Raw genomic sequence first — 18,004 nt, 5'->3', positions numbered from 1 at the left:
TTCCCCCACCCTTCCCCCTTCCCCCCTCATTTCTCCCCTCTCCCCCCTCCTCCCTTTTGAATAATATTTTTATTGATTTCAGAGAGGAAGGGGAGAGAGAGATAAATATCAATGATTGAGAATCATTGATTGGCTGTCTCTTGCATGCCCCCTATTGGGATCAAGCCCACAACCTGGCCATGTGCCCTGATCTGGAATCAAACTGTAACCTCCTGGCTCATACATCGATGCTCAACCACTGAGCCACACCAGCTGGGCAAGGCCCTTTCTTGAGATTATCACATATGTACTTGCTGCAAGGTTGAAATTCTATGTGCTGATGATTTGTTTCATTTTCTGTAAATCATTGCTCCGTTAGCTTAAGGTACTGAGAAACAAGTGGTTGCGAGGGCCAGTTTTCTAAGTAGAAGGCATCTTTTCTTGTCCTTTCTCAATGAGATAAAATGAGATGAGGATTGGTGAAAATCACATGTCGATGCCAGCTCTCTGTCAGGGGGCACTGAGTGGGTGGAGGGTGATTGGAAAGGAGGGCTAGGGTTCGGATCCTGGGGTTTGCTGGAGCCGCCTGCTCCCAGAGTGTGTGGATTTGAAGGGGAGGAGTCTGGAGAGGCTCTGAGTGTGTGGTGTGGCAGAGTGTCTCCAGCTGTCCGGAGAGGACTGCAAAGCCTGAGGAGGAAAGAGCCTCATAGGAAATATGTGCACCTTCTGGGGGGAAAAGTGGAAAAGACTCTCTTGCATCATTTATACAGATAACTTTATATAAAAAGGTGATAGAAATTGTTGAAAAGAATATTGAAAGACTTTTGTTCCAAAACAAACTTCTTTTTAAAATCCAGGTTTAATTCTTGAAATCGAGATTGCTTTGATAGGAAAAGTGCCTGTTTGATAGGAAAAGTGACTCTCAATGTAGAACAGTATATCTTTGAAATATGTTGTGAGAATTACTTGCTTTTTAAAAAGCAGATAAGGGATCTCGATATGATGATAGGCAAGTTCATGTTGATAGTATAGGGGCACCGTAAGATTTTATTTGTCTCCCTAAAGCAGCGGTTCTCAACCTGTGGGTCGCGACCCCTTTGGCGGTCAAACAACCCTTTCACAGGGGTCGCCTAAGACCATCCTGCATATTAGATATTTATATTATGATTCATAACAGTAGCAACATTACAGTTATGAAGTAGCAACGAAAATAATTTTATGGTTGGGTCACAACATGAGGAACTGTATTTAAAGGGCCAGAAGGTTGAGAACCACTGCCCTAAAGTGTTTGCTATTATTTTAGAAAGCCCAAGGCCAGGGGTCCTCAAACTACGGCCCGCGGGCCACATGCGGCCCGCCGAAAACATTTATCCGGCCCACCGGGTGTTTTTGCCGCCACTGTGTGCATAGGAATTTGTTCATAGTTTTTTTTAAACTATAGTCCGGCCCTCCAACGGTCTGAGGGACAGTGAACTGGCCCCCTGTTTAAAAAGTTTGAGGACCCCTCCCCAAGGCTTATCCTAATGTTATACAAGGATAAGGATAAAGACAAATCTGCAGAAAATTGACAAGTATTTATTTTAGCCATTAGTTATGAAGACCTTCCCAACCAGTTCTGTTCAAACTGCCTGCAAGAATTAAAATCAATTTAAACTTACTTTTCTACCCCTTACTTTTGCCCAGTTCTTCTGTATGAACCGATAGCTTTAAAGTGGTAATAAGAAAGATATACGAAGAGAGCCTGAATTCAAACAACCATTGAAAAACGTTTAGTTCAAGGAAGGAATGATAAATTCACATGTGTTGTCTTTTCTTTTACTTAGGATATTCCTGCCGGTTGGTATCACAGAATATGGCCCTCATCCTACTGAAGGAGGATTCTTTGGATGTAAGTAGTTTTGCAAAGGTTGCATTTGATGTGGCTGTATTAAACTCTTTGTTTCTACTATGACTGATTATCTAGGTTTATTTTTTTACTAAACTGTTGTAAAACTGTTTCTCTTTTTATGAATGAATGTTATAAAGTCATATCTTTAAACATCAAAATAGTAAGCTTAGAACATTGCTACTTGATAATACTTAATATCTTACTCACTTAGAATTGTTCATTTAAAATGGGGTAGTTTTAATCTGGTTTAACTTTCTGTTATTATTTACTAGGGGCCCAGTGCACAAATTTGTGCACCTTAAAAGGAACTGTGGGCTGTGAGGCTGTGGTAGGCACAGGGGTGGGTCTCGACCCATCCTCCGCTTCCCCACCCGGCCCCTCCCGCTACGGCCCCCAGTCCCCTGTCTGCCTGCAGCCTGCTCCTGCCACCACTGCTCCCACACACTGATGGTGCCAGCCCTGCTCACACTCGCTGACAGCACCGAGCGATTGGGGCCGGCACCAGGTGCTGGCAGTGGGTGCGAGTGGGGCCGGTGCTGGCAGCAGGTGCAAGCGACGGGCAGGACTGTGGCATGCAGGAGGCAAAGAATTTTTAGTAACCACCAGGGGCTCGCCCTGATGACAGCGACCAGCGCCCCGATTTTGTCTGGCACCCCCGCTCACCTGCTCCACCATCCCGCCGCGGCCGACACCCGCCATGTTCTGTGCATGCCTCCTGGTGGTCAGCGCACATCATAGCGACTGGTTGTTTGGTTGTTTGGTTGTTCTGGTTGTCCGCTGTTTGGTCTATTTGCATATTAGCCTATTATTATATAGGATGTTAAGTGTGATGGTTACCTCCAGTGTTGGTTACTAAGGAGACTTGTGGAATTTTCTTTCTGATAAAGAAATGTGAAAATAAAGATAATATTCAAGTGTCAGGAGTTGTTTAAATTTATATAGTAATAGGATGCGTATGCACTTAATGCCCTGACATCCAGTGCCACCATCTCATACAGTATTGGATGGCACGGTTCTCTGAGCATTTTACACTTGTGCCCACCCCATCATGGCCTAAAGCCACTGCCGAGACCAGGGGTAGGAGCTGATTTGAGGGTAACCAGTGATCTGGGAAGCGGTTTGATATGAGATAAAAAATGAGATTTATTTGTTAGGACTTTTAACAAGGGCATGTTACTGGCAGGTACCCACAGCCACAATCCCAGTCTGAATATTTAAATGGCAACGCTGGGAGCAGATGACAGGATTAGTTACCATTTTAAGTGGAGGGATATAATACAGAGATTTCTGTACTTACAAGTTGGTGAGACTATGGAGCCTACTGTGAAGGCCAAGGCATTGTCTACCGGTTCAGGACTCCAAAGTCAGGATGGGGGAGAGTCTGTGTGCTTCCAAAGCACCATTGCCACCGTAGCACCCCTCTGGCTCGAGAGCTCCAGGATTTATCTCAATGTGCCTCTTATCCTTTTGTGTCTCTGCCAGCAAGAAGCCCAGGACTCTCAGGTCACCCCTCAGGTCCTGGACTCTAATTCCCACGGGCTCTGGACTGGTTAGGAACCTTTCCTCTCCCTCAGAGTTCCCGTCTCTCCAGCACTCCCTATCCCACTTGCCTTTATTTTCTCCATAGAACTTTTCACCTCTGGAAATGATATATATTATTAATACATATTTACTATAGATAAAATATATTATAATAATATGTATATTATTATTTAATATGAGATTATAAGAAGGTAACCAGATTTACCTCGTAACCATTTTTAACTGTACTGTTTAAATATGTTCATCTTGTACACCATCACCACCATCAATCTACAGAACTCTTCTTATCTTGCAAAACTGAAACTCTGTATCCCTTAAATAATAACTCCCCAATTCCTACCCCTCAGTCCCTGGTAACCATCATTGTACTTTCTGTCTCTAAGAATCTGACTATTCTAAGTACCTCATATCAGTGAAATCATAGAGTATTTGTCTTTTTGTGTCTGGCTTATTTCACTTTGCAAAATGTCCTCAAGCTTCATCCATGTTGAAGTATGCATCAGAGTTTGCTTTTTTAATAAAAGCCTTAATAATAGTCTATTGTATGTATGTATTGCATTTTGTTTATCCAATTATTTGATGATGGACAATTGGGTTGCTTCTTCCTTTGGGCAATTATGAATAATGTTGCTATGAAGATGGGTGACAAATATCTTTTTGAGATCCTTCCATTTCTTTTGGCTATACTATACCCAGAAGTGGAATTGCTGGTTCATATGGTGATTTTGTGTTTAACTCTTTGAGGAGCTACCACACGATTTTCTACAACTGTGATTCATTTTACATTCTCACTAACAGTACACACGTTTCAATTTCTCCACATCATCACAAACACTGTTATTTTCTTTTATTAAAACATTTTCAATTTTTTTAATGGTAGCATTCTGATGGGTATGAGGTGAAATTTCATGGTGGTTTTGATTTGCATTTCTGTACTAATTAGTGATGTTGAGCATCTTTTCAGGTGTTTATTGGGCATTTATATAATCTTAGGAGAAATAGTCAATCCTTTGCCCATTTTAAAATCAGGTTGTTTGGGGTGTTTTTGTTCTTGTGAAATACTTTCTATTTTGTCTGTCTCCCTCTAATTCCTTAGAACTTAAGTTCCATGGATCAAAAGTCTGATTTGTTTTTAAGCTGGGCATTTCTACCTTCAAGATAGTGCTTTGCACAAATTAGGTACTCAGTAAATGTTTGACTGAGTGAATGAACAAACTTAGGATAATTTTCCAGTTACCAATTAGAACTGTGATTTAAAAGTCAGGCCGATGAGGCAGTGGCTCAAGTTGCCATGATGGTCAAGTACAAGCTAACATTAGGAGGGAGTCAAAACTGAGGAAGCCAGACAGCACATGGGCGGACAGGAGGGTGGCATGCTGTGCAGAGAAATGCCCAGACCCCTTGGATGAATCCACATAGAGTGTGTGCACACCCAGGGTGTCTGCACCTGGAGCCCCCTTGTTTCCTGGTGATTTCCACTTCTGAGGCATCCACAGTCTTCAAATAAACCTCTTATTTTTTTTTCTGGAAGTGACTCAGAAGTGAGCCTATATCTTTCTTTTATACTAGACATTCTCTGGAATCCAAGAAATGGACTTGAAGTCTGCATAGCAGTATAAAATTACAGCACAGATTGAGACATTTGGTTTACCTTGGCTAAGGGGTGATTAGTGAAGCCAAACAGAAGGTTTTATGGGTGTGCCTGACTTCCCTGTAACCTGTTCAGAATGTCTTTTTCTTGACCAGTTTCGAACATCTTTTGGTATAATGACTTCAATGTACTAGGCATCTGTTGAGCAGAGGTGCAATTTCTAAGTACTGTTTTGCTCTGAACTCAAAGCGGCACTCCATGTTTTTGACCAGAGTCCTCCTCTCCCGCTTACACCTCCTCTTTCCTACGTCTTCCCTTTCGTTCTTTAGTTGGGTTAAAGGCATTCCTATTCTCATTAGAATTTCACTTGCTAGGTGTGGAATAAAAGCAAAGTGCTAGACTATGAATTAGATACGTAGTAAATTCTGGCAGAGCTCCCAGTGGAGTTTTTAATGTTGCCGAGCTCTGATGATGAAGCAAGGAAAATTGAGACAAAGGAATTGGCCCAAGAATTAGAAGCACTGGGCCTTGCTTCCCTTACTTCATGTCTCCTATACATGTAAGGGGAATTGAGCGGCTTACCTCAGACCCAGAGCTGGCATGTGTCACCTTCACTTGACCAACAACTATGTCCAGGCTAGGACTCCAGGTGCTTATAAATAATCGAATTTATCCCTCTGCTTTGAGTTTTTCAGCTGTTGCCACAATAAGGTCCACATTCTGGGATATAGGTGAGGGATGGTCTTTGAAATAAGGATGGGCAATATGTGGTGACGCACATCTCAGGAGGGTACTGAGGCGATTATATGTTAGAAGAAAATGTGATTTTCTTTTTTTTTTTTAGGTAAAAAAAAGGTACTAAGAAATCAGCTTTATTGATAATAACATATGGATTGCCGTTGACACACCTAGTCCTTATTTCTGGCATACTGACCAGAAATGGCTCTAAGAGGAGTGGGTAGGAGGAGGGAAGCATGGAGTTCCGCATGTAAGAAGGGTTAATGCTGGGACCCTCACTATTTTGTTTGCTTTTAGCGCATTGTAAAACATTGACATTTAGGTGTCCTGGTTAAATGGATTTATGGACTATATTTAATTTTGATTAAACTGACTCTCATAGATGCTGGCTTAAAAGGATTCTTACTTTTTTTTTTTTTAAGGAATTGAGATAACAACAATAGCGTAAGCAGAAGCTACGGCAATATGGCATTGCTGACCTGTGTGCTAGTTCAAGCTTTCCTTCTGCTACTTGATGAGTTAAAACAATGATCAGATCTGACAGGTTAAACAAATTTCAAAATTACCCGCAGGCTGTTGTTATTAATCATGAATCCTTCCCTAGGTGTAAATGGTATCTTCAAATATAAGATGTGGTAATATGAAACCATCTCACAATTGGTGAGATTTTAAAAACTAAAAATCCTAAGTATGAGAATAAAAATCAACAATTTTATCAGCAATTTATAAAAAACATAAAAATTCAAATCAGCTACTGTTTAAGTTTCACAAAACCTACTGTTAGCTGTTGAATAATAAACGTCTTTTGATATTTGTTAGTAAAAGAAAAAAAGTGCCAAACCATTTGGGGAGCATTTGTTTTCCTGCTGTAATAATATAAAGACAATAACATGGTAACACCAAAAATTTATATAAATGTATATGAATAAGAGATCTATAGAAAACCTTGCTAGAATTTTCTAAGAAACAATTGGTTGAGCAAATTATGAAATATAGGAGATTTGTTACATATTTGGATAGAAGTATAGCTGTTTCTAATGTGTTAACTTATGGAATACACCATCGATTTTCAACTGGTGTGCCACAAGAATTTTTAAAACATGCAATACCTGACTATTTATTCAGGAGCACTGACCTCTTTTCCCTTAGATTATAATAATAATAATAATAATAATAATAATAATAATAATAATAAAAGAGACAACAACCAATACAATAATAGCTGTCCAGTGTGAATGAATCAAAATTATACCACTTCTAGGAATATATCCCAAGAAGCCAGAAACACCAATCAGAAAGGATATATGCATCTCTATGTTCATAGCAGCACAATTCACCATAGCTAAGATTTGGAAACAGCCTAAGTGCCCATCAACAGATGAATGGATTAGAAAACTGTGGTACATCTACACAATGGAATACTATGCTGCTGCAAAAGAGAAGGAATTCTTACCATTTGCAACAGCATGGATGGAACTGGAGAGCATTATGCTAAGTGAAATAAGCCAGTCAATGAAAGAAAAATACCACATGATCTCACTCATTTATGGATAATAAAGACCATTATAAACTGATGAACAAGAATAGATACAGAGGCAGAGCAGCATTGAACAGACTGTCAAACTACAGCAGGAATGCAGGGGAGGGTTGGGGGAGGGCGGTAAGAGATCAACCAAAGGACTTGTATGCATGCATGTAAGCATAACCAATGGACATAAGACACTGGGGGGTAGGGAAGGCAGGGAAGGTCAAGGGGGAAAATAAAAAGGAGACACATGTACTACTCTTTGTAATATTTTAAGAAATAAAACAAAATTAAAAAAATAAAATAAAATGAAATTTTAAAAAATGATACCTATTTTTTTGTCAGATCAGAAAAAATATAATGTGTATTTTGGTGTGCCACAGGATTTTAGTAATTAGTTTATATGTGCCATGAGATGAAAAATGTTGAAAATTTCTGGAATACATACACACACACACACACACACACACACACTCTCTCTCTCTCTCTCACACACACACACACACACACACACACACACACTCACTACTGTTTTTGCTGAGTCATCAAAAGAAAGATGCATTGGTAAGGGTAAATTTGTTTTAAGCAAAATATTAGCTCTTTAACACAAAATGTTTTAAGAAATAAGTATGTGATCACGGGTGGAAAGCCTTCTTAGGAATAAAAACAAAATCTTGTAAAATTTATTAAGAACATCTGTGGCAGAGACATTTCCCAGCTTCTCTGTGGCTGGATGTGGCCGTGAGATTTAATCCTCACTGGTGGAATGTGAGTAGAAGCAAGGTGGGAACTTTCTGCATTACCCACTGAAAAGTAGGTCTCTTGTCCTGGTTTCTCGGCTCTTCCCATATGCTGGCTGGAAATGGCACAGCTGGAGCCACGTTGGAAGTTATGGAACTGAGGCAACTCCACATCGAGGATAGCAGAGCTGCTTCACTACCTTAGGTCCCTGTATGACTGTGAAGAGCAGATTCTGCAGATTTCCTCTTTCTCTCTCTCTGAAAAAGTTATATGTATAGTTTTAAATATTGCATGGGTGGTAGGGGGAGTCTTTTAGTTCAGCTTCATACCCTGCTCATAAAACAGGACCTGGCACTAAAGGTCATGTCATGGCAGGCTCTCCAATATGGTGTAGGGCTGTCCTGAGAGAGAGAGAGAGAGAGAGAGAGAGAGAAGGAGGGTCCACTTAACATTCTCAAGGGCCCATTCTTTTTCAATCATTGTTCTAGCTCTCAGGGGAAGAGACCTGGTGAGTCTGTGACTACAACATTTATTGAATTTTATGATGTGAGCATTTCCATTATCACCCACAGTTCCGTCGTTTCCCTTGGTAGTCAACCTTCTTCATCCCTAAGCAACCACAGATCTACTTTCTATCAGGATGAATTAAGTGTGCTTGTCTTAGAATTTCATGTGAATGAAACCAAGCAATAGATTTATTTTTGTCTGACTTCTTTCATTCAACATAGTTATTTTGATAGTTATCTGTGTTGCTGCATGTATCATTAGTTCATTCCATCTTGCTGAGTAGTATTACATTGTATGGTTGTACCACAATTTATTTATCATTCACCTGTTCAGGGACATTTCAATGATTTCCAACTTGAGGATATTATGAGTAAAGCTTCTGTGAGCCTTTTATGTACAGTTTATGGGTTGACATATGTTTTTATTTCTCTTAGATACTTAGGAGTGGCATTTTTCTAAGCTGATAAATTTGTGGTAATATGTTACACAGTAATAGAAAGCTAATACTAGTATCTTTTGAAGAGCAGAAAATTTTAATTTTGTTGAGGTCTAGTTTTCTTTTTAAATGATTAGAACTTTGGTACTCTAAGAAATATGCACTTACTCCAAGATTTTCTGAGATTTCTCTTTTTTTCCTAGGATTTTATAGTTTTGGCTTATAAATTTAAGTCTATGATCCAATTTTGTGCATGTTATGAGGTCCAGATTATTTCTCATATGAGTATCTAAATTTTCTGGCACCATTTGTGAAAATCACTATGATTTCCATATAGAATTACCTTGGCACTTTTGTTATAAATTTATTGATTATACATATATGTGACTGTATTTCTAGACCCTGTAGTTTATTCCATTCATGTATATATCTTTCTTTATGCACAATCACACATTGTCTTAATTATAGTAGCTATATAGCAAGTGTTGAAATCCTCCAACTTTTTTTTTTCTAATATTGTTTTGGTTGTTCTAGGACCTTTGCATTTCTATATACATTTTAGAATCAGGTTGTTGATTTCTCCAAAAAGCCTATGGAATATTTAGGGAGATTACATTAAATCTATAGATAAATGTGGGGGCAATTTGATATTTTAATGGTGTTGAGATTTCTAATCCATGGACATGCTGCTGTACGTCTTATTTACTTAGGTCTTTAATTTCTCTTATCAACATTTTATAGTTTTTAGTATATAGGATTTGCAGCTGTCCAAATTGTGGTATTTTTTCTAACTATAATATAAGAACCATTTGGTTCTTCAATTTCTCTTTATTATATTCATGTTTTCCTTCAGATACTTCAATATATTTATGATAAATCTTTTAAATTTCATCTCTGACAATTCCATTCCTCTATCCTTTCTGGGTTTGTTTTCATCTGCTAATATTTCTCTTGGGTGTAGGTGACATTTTTATGTGTTTTTTTGTGTATTTTGTTTAGTATCTAGTCATTTTTATTGTATGCTGATTATTGTTAATGTTCTGTTGTTAAGTATCTGGATTCTGTTATTTTCCTTTAAAGAGGATTGAGTTTTGGCAGGAAGTTACTTGTGGGTCTAGTAGTCTTCACTCTAGAACTGCTTTAGCTTTATTACCTAGATGAGACTCTTTGGAACTGCCACCTAAGCCCCTGTATATTCATGTAATTTTTCCACTGTGACTGGTTGGAACTTAAATATCTCCCGATTTTGTATGAGCTCTTGGGATGTTTATCTTACAGGCCTGAGATTTGTTCTTTCATCATGGTGTCTTATCCTATAAATGCACAACTTAGTGTTTGTTCAAAGATACAAAGTGACCCTTATAGATTCAAGTTTTTTCTGTGTGTGATTTGTAGCATCATTGATTATGTTATAAAAGAAGAAAGGCTTAAAATTTGTAATCTATATATAAAATTTACTACATTAGTCAAAGAACAAAAGAAGATCAACAGAACCACAAGGAGAGTCCTCAACAAACAAACAAACAAACAAACCAAAACAAAACCAAACTTAAGGATATAAACATAAACAAAGCATTTTAGCAATGAGAAAAGAGAAAACCTACAGGTGGAGAGAACAGTGATTAGAATAACATGAAAGTACTGTGAATAACTTAATGTAAATTAATTTGATGCTTAGACAAAATGGGTAATTACTTAGGAAAAATATAACTTTCAGAATCTGACATAAGATAGAAAACCTGAATAATCCTACAATCAGAGAAGTGGTGCCACTATTTATAATTTTTCTAACAAAATGAACACCAGACCCTTGTGATGTTTATAGTCTAGTTTTGTCAAACATTTAAGGAATAATTTTACATAATCCAATTTTATACAAAATCTTTCAGACTATAAGAAAAATATGTTATGATACTATGCAATGTAGTTTGATACTAATGTAACCTTCAAGTCAAAACCAACAGGGGCAGAATGATAAGATAAATTAGAGGTCGATCTCAGCTGAGAACTGAGAGGTAAAATTCTTTATTAAGATTTGGCAAACCAAATCTATTAATGTAAAAAAATTCACACATTATGATCTAGTTGGGTTTAATTCCAGGAATGTAAGTGTATGTTTTCTTTAGAAAATCTCTTATTAATATACTTTACCTCATTAATAGATACAAGAAAAAACCCCTCATACAATTATCTAATTAAATTCAGAAAAAAAATCCAAAAATTTAGCATTTATTTGTAACTAACCAACAATAGCAACACACTTTTAAGCCTGGATTAGGAGTGGAGTTCCTTAACCTGACATGGTGCACCTACTGAAACCTGGGCCAGACATCATTCTTCATGGTCAAGCGATGGAATCCTTCCTTTGGAAGTAAAGATGGGATAGGCAAGTTACCTGCCCGTTGTCCTTTTTAACATTATACTGAAGGTGCCAGCTCCAGTGTGACAAGATAGAGAAGCAAGATGAAAGTTATTAAGGATTAAAATAGACAACTTTTATTAATAATATGATAATATGATTGTCTACATAGAAGATACAAGAGAATCAATAGATGAAGCACAGTTAGGAGTTGAGACAAATTCCAGATGTTTTTTAAGAGACAAAACATTACAGATAATTGAAGCACCTTAATTCTTCTTTATCCCGTTGCCTGAGAGAAATCTGTCACAGAATGGCTTTATGGATACATACAGATGGCCATCCATTTGTATGTATCCATAAGCTATATATAAACTTTCTAGAGACCCGATGCATGAAATTCCTGCATGGGGGTCGGGGGGTTGAAGGTGTACCTCAGCCCGGCCTGTGCCCTCTCGCAATCCGGAACCCCTCGGGTAGGGTACCTAGACCTGGCCAGGGATCAGGGCCTATAGGGGCTTTCCTTCCCCTGGTTGCCGGCAGCTGGCCCCACCCCCACCGCTGCCACTGCTTGCCATCTGTGCGGCGCTGCCCCTCTCCCCCTCCACCAGTTGCTTCCCTCTGTGGGCGACAGGTGTGGGGTGCGATTGCTTGGCTGGCCTGGGCCTCCCTCTGCCGGGCGATTGCTGGCCGGTCCTGCTCACCCGCCACAGCGTCGCTGGCCAGTGGCCTGGGCTTCCCTCTGTGGGGCGATTGCAGGGCGATGGCAGGGCCCCTGACCAATCGCATCGCACCCGCCTTGGCTGGCCTGGCACCAGTGCATGTCATAGCGTGGTCGTCCGGAAGGTCATCTGGAAGGTTGTCCGGATGGTCGTTTTGCTGTTCAGTCATTCGGTCAATTGCATACTACACTTTTATTATTATAGATTTTTGATTTTTCATTTTATGTAAATGGTATCATATTATATGTATCTTGGTGCAGGTTGCTTTTTCACTTGTGTTTTTGACATTTGTGTTGATAACTAGTTCTAGTTAATTGCTGTACAGTACTTAAAGCTTAGTGGTAGACAGTTTGAATTGTTTTCCATTTTTTAAATTATCAGAAGTGTTGCCAAGAACATTGGGTGTGCATGTTCCTATGTTCACGTGTAGGAATCTCTCAAGTATGTGCCTAGAAATAGAAATTGAGCTACTTGATACATCTTATGTGTTATAGAAATTGCCTAATTTCTCTACAGAATTGTTCTACTATCTCACTTTCTCGGGGAGTGTGCACAAGTTTCCATTGCTCCATATCCTGACCATCCACACAGATACTCAGTCATTAGTACAACAGAACAACAGCCTGCCAGTTTTCTTTGCTATCTTTGCCAAAGGCTGAGGGTCACCTTTTAATGAAACCTTCATGGTACTTCTTAGGTATGGGAGAGGTCAGCAGCACGTTCCTTTACCCTGATTTATCACAAGTCTTCTGGGAACTGGGTGAAGAATTATATTACCAATGTTTGAAACATTGAAACATTAAGAAGAAAAGTTTAAGGATCATGGATTCAATATGCCCTACATATTGGATCCATTTGCTGGTCTCCCCCCCACCTTTTTTTTTTGTTTCTTGGTGGGTGAAATGGTGTTTAGAGCAACACCTTTGTCCTGGAAGCATGAATATGAACCCTTTCCTTATTTCCATTCTTTAGTGACGACGAATGAAATCTAAATTTTAAGGTTAGTGTGTGGTATAGTGTGTCATGGTGGATTCTCCAGGTCCCTAAATAGTTACTTGTTTGGGGGTCTAGAGAGAAAATGATACTTCTATGCCTCATTTCTGGAATATTTATTTTCCCTTTCTGAATTATGAGTCCTAGGAATTATTCTTTGTTCCTTTAAAAAAATTAGCAAAAGCTGATAGGTTGAATTAGGTCATAGGTACAAATTGCTGTGGACGACTGGCACATGTGGCTCCTATTGAACACAATAATAACCTTCTGACATATGTGGCAGCTGCTGCCAGAGTCTCCAGCCAGGATCTGGGCAGGAGGGCGGTGTGTGTGTAATTTAAGCAATAACATAGAGATTAAATATGTAATTGAAAATGATTTTGCAGAATAAAACTGAAGTCTGGTGTATCTGGAAAAGGAAATTATTGCAGACATATAAATAGCTTACTGTATAGTTTGATTATAGTGTTAGTAGTAGACAAGACTCAATTGATAAATCTCCACATGGAGATTCAAGTAGCACTGAAAGTCTTGGAGCACTGGTATGGAAATAACAAGAGCTATAATGCCAAACTGAATGTTTCATTTCTTTAAAGTTAATTTTTTTGACTGTGATTATGTGGAGAGTTATTATTTCATGGTCATGTACAATTTATCATTGTCTGATAGATAAACCTGAAGATTTTTTTTTGTTAAATATATTTTATTGATTTTTTACAGAGAGGAAAGGATAGGGATAGAGAGTTAGAAACATCGATGAGAGAGAAACATTGATCAGCTGTCTCCTGCTCACCCCCTACTGGGGATGTGCCAGCAACCAAGGTACATGCCCTTGACTGGAATCGAACCTGGGACCCTTCAGTCCACAGGCTGATACTCTATTCACTGAGCCAAACCTGTTAGGGCAAACCTGAAGATCTTTACCTTGTTATTCATGTGGCATTTACAGAAGTTAAATACTAGATTTTCCTTTTAGAGGTTGATTATTTTTATATCTTAACTAGAGGCCTGGTGCATGAAATTTGTGCACGGGGTGGGGGTCCCTCAGCCTGGCCTGCATCCTCTGGCAATCCAGGACCCCTCGGTGGATGTCCGACTGCCAGTTTAGGCCCGATCCCGCAGAGATCCCTGCAGGATTGGGCCTAAATTGGCAGTTGGGCATCCCTCTCACAATCCGGGACCACTGGCTCCTAACTGCTTACCTGCCTGATCGCCCCTAACCACTCTGCTTGCCTGCCTGATCTCGCCTAACCACTCTGCCTGCCTTCCTAATCGCCTGTAACCACTTGCCTGCCTGCCTGATTGCCCCTAACCACTCGCCTGCCTGCATGATCACCCCTAATGGCTCAATTGCCATCGGCAAAATTTGTCATCTTGGGGGGTCAGTGTGCTGGAAGGGTATCAGGACAGTGAGGTAGCGTGCAGTTGGCCCTCCATGTACATAGAGTGTTGACTAGTCTTATGCTTTTACCTTGTTTGAGATTCTTGAAAACAACTTTGTTAGAAAAGTTGTTTGTTTAAGCTCTATAGCAATGAAGAATTACATTAATGGAAGTAAAAATGAATTAAAAAGGAAACTGTTCCCTTTGTTAGAAATGATAGGATTTAAAGTTCTAATAATAGTTAAAATTTCCTCTTTTTTAGCAGGGTCCCTACATGGTACAGGGAGATTTTTATAGCACTGGTAGAAAAGTGATGCTAATAGTAGGTGCCTTAGGACTTTCCAGAAATCTGTGGAATATCAAACTCCTAGACCAGTGGTCGGCAAACCGCGGCTCGGCAAACCGCTGCTCGTGAGCCACATGCGGCTCTTTGGCCCCTTGAGTGTGGCTCTTCCACAAAATACCGGCTCTTCCACAAAATACCGACTTCTGGGCATGGGCCACGAAGTTTCAATCACACAGTACGTGTGTGCCTGCACGTGGTATTTTGTGGAAGAGCCACACTCAAGGAGCCAAAGAGCCACATGTGGCTCACAAGCCGCGGTTTGCCGACCATGGTCCTAGACTATAGGCAACATGCATCTTTATCATATATGAAGATAAATATTCAGCCATAAAAAGAAGGAATTCTTGCCATTTGTAACAACATGGATGGACCTTGAAGGCATTGTGCAAAGGAAAAAAAAGTCAGACAAAGAAAGGAAATTCTTTATGATCTCACTGATATGTGGAATCTGAAACAAACAAATATAAAGGGAAGTTATAGATACAGAGAATAGGTTGGTGGTTGCCAGAGGAGGTGGATGCAGGGTGAATAAAATGGGCGAAGGGGTCAAAAGATACAAACTTATAGTTATAAGTCCTGAGGTTGTACTATACAGTATGGTGACTATGGTTAGCAATTCTGTGTTGCACATTTGAAAGTTTCTAAGTGATACATCTTAGAGAAGTTCTCATCAAAATGGAAAAAAAAGGATGTGAAGTGATGCATGTTAACTAGACTTGTGGTAATCATTTTGCAATACATATAAATATTGAATCATTTTGTTGTATACCTGAAACTAATATAATCCTAATATATAAAAGGCCAGGGTTGTAACCACTGATCACAACCGAAGGCTGACCAACCTGGAAGTCCTTCAGTCAGTGCTGGGTTGCCGTGGCGACCCAGCATTGACTGGCCAGGGGGCTGAGACGGAAAGAGATAGGCAGGATCTGATCCACAGCCTCAGTGGCAGCTGTTGATCAGTACTTGCCTCTCTCTTTCTTTCCCACTTTCTTTCTGAGCTTGGCCAGCAGCCAGGCCTTTTTTTCTCTCCCAGCCTCGTGGGGGCTACTGTTCAGCCCCGCCTCTCTGATCAGGCCCAGAGATAGGCCTGGAGATGCTGACTGGCATAGTAACCGACCAATCAGAACCAAATGTAGGTGCTGTGAAGAACCAATCGCTGTCTAGGAGGTAGAGCTTTTGACACTGACTGGCATAGGAACCAACCAATCAGAATCAAATCTGGGTGCTGTGGGTAGCCAATGGCTGCCTAGGAGGCGGAGCTTTTGATGTTGACTGGCATAGAAACTGACCAATCACTACTAAATTGGCCAGCAGAGGAGGGCAGTTGGGGTGAGATCAGGCCAGCAGGGGAGGGCAGTTAGGGGTGATCAGGCAGGCAGGCAGGCAGGTGAGCAGTTAGGAGCCAGTGGTCCCAGATTGCGAGAGGGATGTCTGACTGCCAGTTTAGGCCCGATCCCACAGGGCAGTCGGACATCCCCCAAGGGGTCCCCAATTGGATAGGGTGCAGGCTGGGCTGAGGGAACACCCCTCTGTGCACAAATTTCATGTACTGGGCCTCTAGTGTTATATAAAAAATAAGTTTAAAATACAGAATCAAAAGCTGATGATGCACCCTGCTAACCCTTACTAAAGGAAACTTTAAAGGTTGTATTTTGTACAGAAAGAAAACGAACTTGGGTAGAAGATATGTGTTGTACAAAGGACTAAAAAGCAAAGAAAGTGTTAAATATGTGATAAAGCCTAAACTAATATTGAATGTATTAAACATTATCAAGGGGGGATAAATGTCAATTTGAAATATAATACAACATAGCCTACAAGTTGAGAAGAGTGAAAAATAGATATAAAGTAAAAAAAAAAAAAAAGGAAAAAAGGTATAAAGTGTTGAAAAGCCTCATATTGTTTGGAAATAGTTTTTAAGCACAGTTTTTCACTTGATAGAAATCTTAAATTAAAAAAACAACCACAATCCTAAAAACCTTTTACTCTATTTTTAATAGAATAATAGAACAAAATGTTAGAAATAGCACTCTGAATCATATTGCTTGATTCCTGTAATTAAGTGGGGAAAAATGGAAATCAGTGAGCCAATGGTGACATTAACTTTAATTTCAGTAAAATTGTGTGAAACCATAGAGAGAAAAGAGGCTTAAACTAATATGAAAACCCTCAAAAAACCTGTGACCATTATAAAGGGAAGTTATTTTAGGGCGGTTAAGCTGAGACTGAGCAGTGTCCCTGGGGTGGGAATGAAGGGCTATTGAAGCTTCTTGGCCTCTGTTTGATCACTTCCTGTGCTGTGTTAGAATTGCTCTAAGTGTCCTCCCGACTGGACTCTGCATTGCCAGTTATTTTTGTGGCTGCCCTCTTCTCCAGGGCTCAAGAAAGTACCGTGAGATATATCAATAAATGTTTATTTAATAATTAACGAAGATGCACTTACTATAACTCATTTTGTGCATTAATAAGTATGAAATCCACTTATGTGTGTTAAATGTCAGATTTCTTATTCCTTGTATTGGTGGAAACAATGAATGACAATTTAACCATGAGATGTAACCTATTTTTGACTGAGTATATTTACTTTAGCCTTTTTATTTTGCTCCATCTTTTCTACTACTTGGTGCTTTCTTGGCATTGTCTTGGATTTTTAAGAATTAAATGTACTTATTTTAAAGTGTTATGTCAAGCTGATAATGCTTGCTTGTAAATATTGATACTGGAAATTCTTAAGGCACTTTGCAGGGCTGAGAGACCAGCTCCTTTCTCTTCAGAATGATTTCCTTGGGTGTTATTTAATGCAATCTTATTTTTTATTGGAATGCAATTTACATACAGTAAAGTCACCATAATACATTCTTATTCTTGTATTATGAAACATGCATATGGAGTTTTATATCTATATTTAAAAGTTTTGAGAAAATTAAAGAGGAATCCTTATTTCTCAAAGTAACCATGTACATTTTGATTTTAATTGCATGTATGTGGCAAATACTCATTAATTATCAATTCAGTTAATGGACAAAATATATATTCTGTATGCCTTGTTCTATAGGAATCCCACTAGGTCATTTCAAATTCTGAGTTTTTATCAGAGTATACATAGTGACAAGTAAATAACCTAAAATATTTATTCAAATAAGACTGAATTCTAGAAATAAAGATGTATTCTATAATCTGTGTCCTTTCCAATCAGAGGTGTTATTTACAGAGATTTTCATAGGTTGTTTTTGTTTGCCAGATCAAAAATCA

At 39.2% G+C, this 18,004-nt stretch overlaps 1 protein-coding gene across 3 annotated transcripts in view; it reads left to right on the top strand.

Annotated features, from left to right (window-relative positions):
- ATP8A2 (ATPase phospholipid transporting 8A2) overlaps positions 1-18,004 on the top strand; it is a 547,249-nt gene that overhangs the window by 144,375 nt on the left and 384,870 nt on the right. For all 3 annotated transcript variants that reach the window (XM_023756696.1, XM_023756695.1, XM_023756697.1), the window contains one exon: positions 1,803-1,867. In XM_023756696.1, the coding sequence (XP_023612464.1) occupies positions 1,803-1,867 (65 nt within the window). The remainder of the gene's footprint in view (positions 1-1,802; positions 1,868-18,004) is intronic.

The sequence above is a fragment of the Myotis lucifugus genome, unplaced genomic scaffold (genome assembly GCF_000147115.1).
Source record: "Myotis lucifugus unplaced genomic scaffold, Myoluc2.0 scaffold_98, whole genome shotgun sequence".
Lineage (NCBI taxonomy): Eukaryota > Metazoa > Chordata > Mammalia > Chiroptera > Vespertilionidae > Myotis > Myotis lucifugus.
This window is presented reverse-complemented; position numbering and strand designations above follow the sequence as displayed.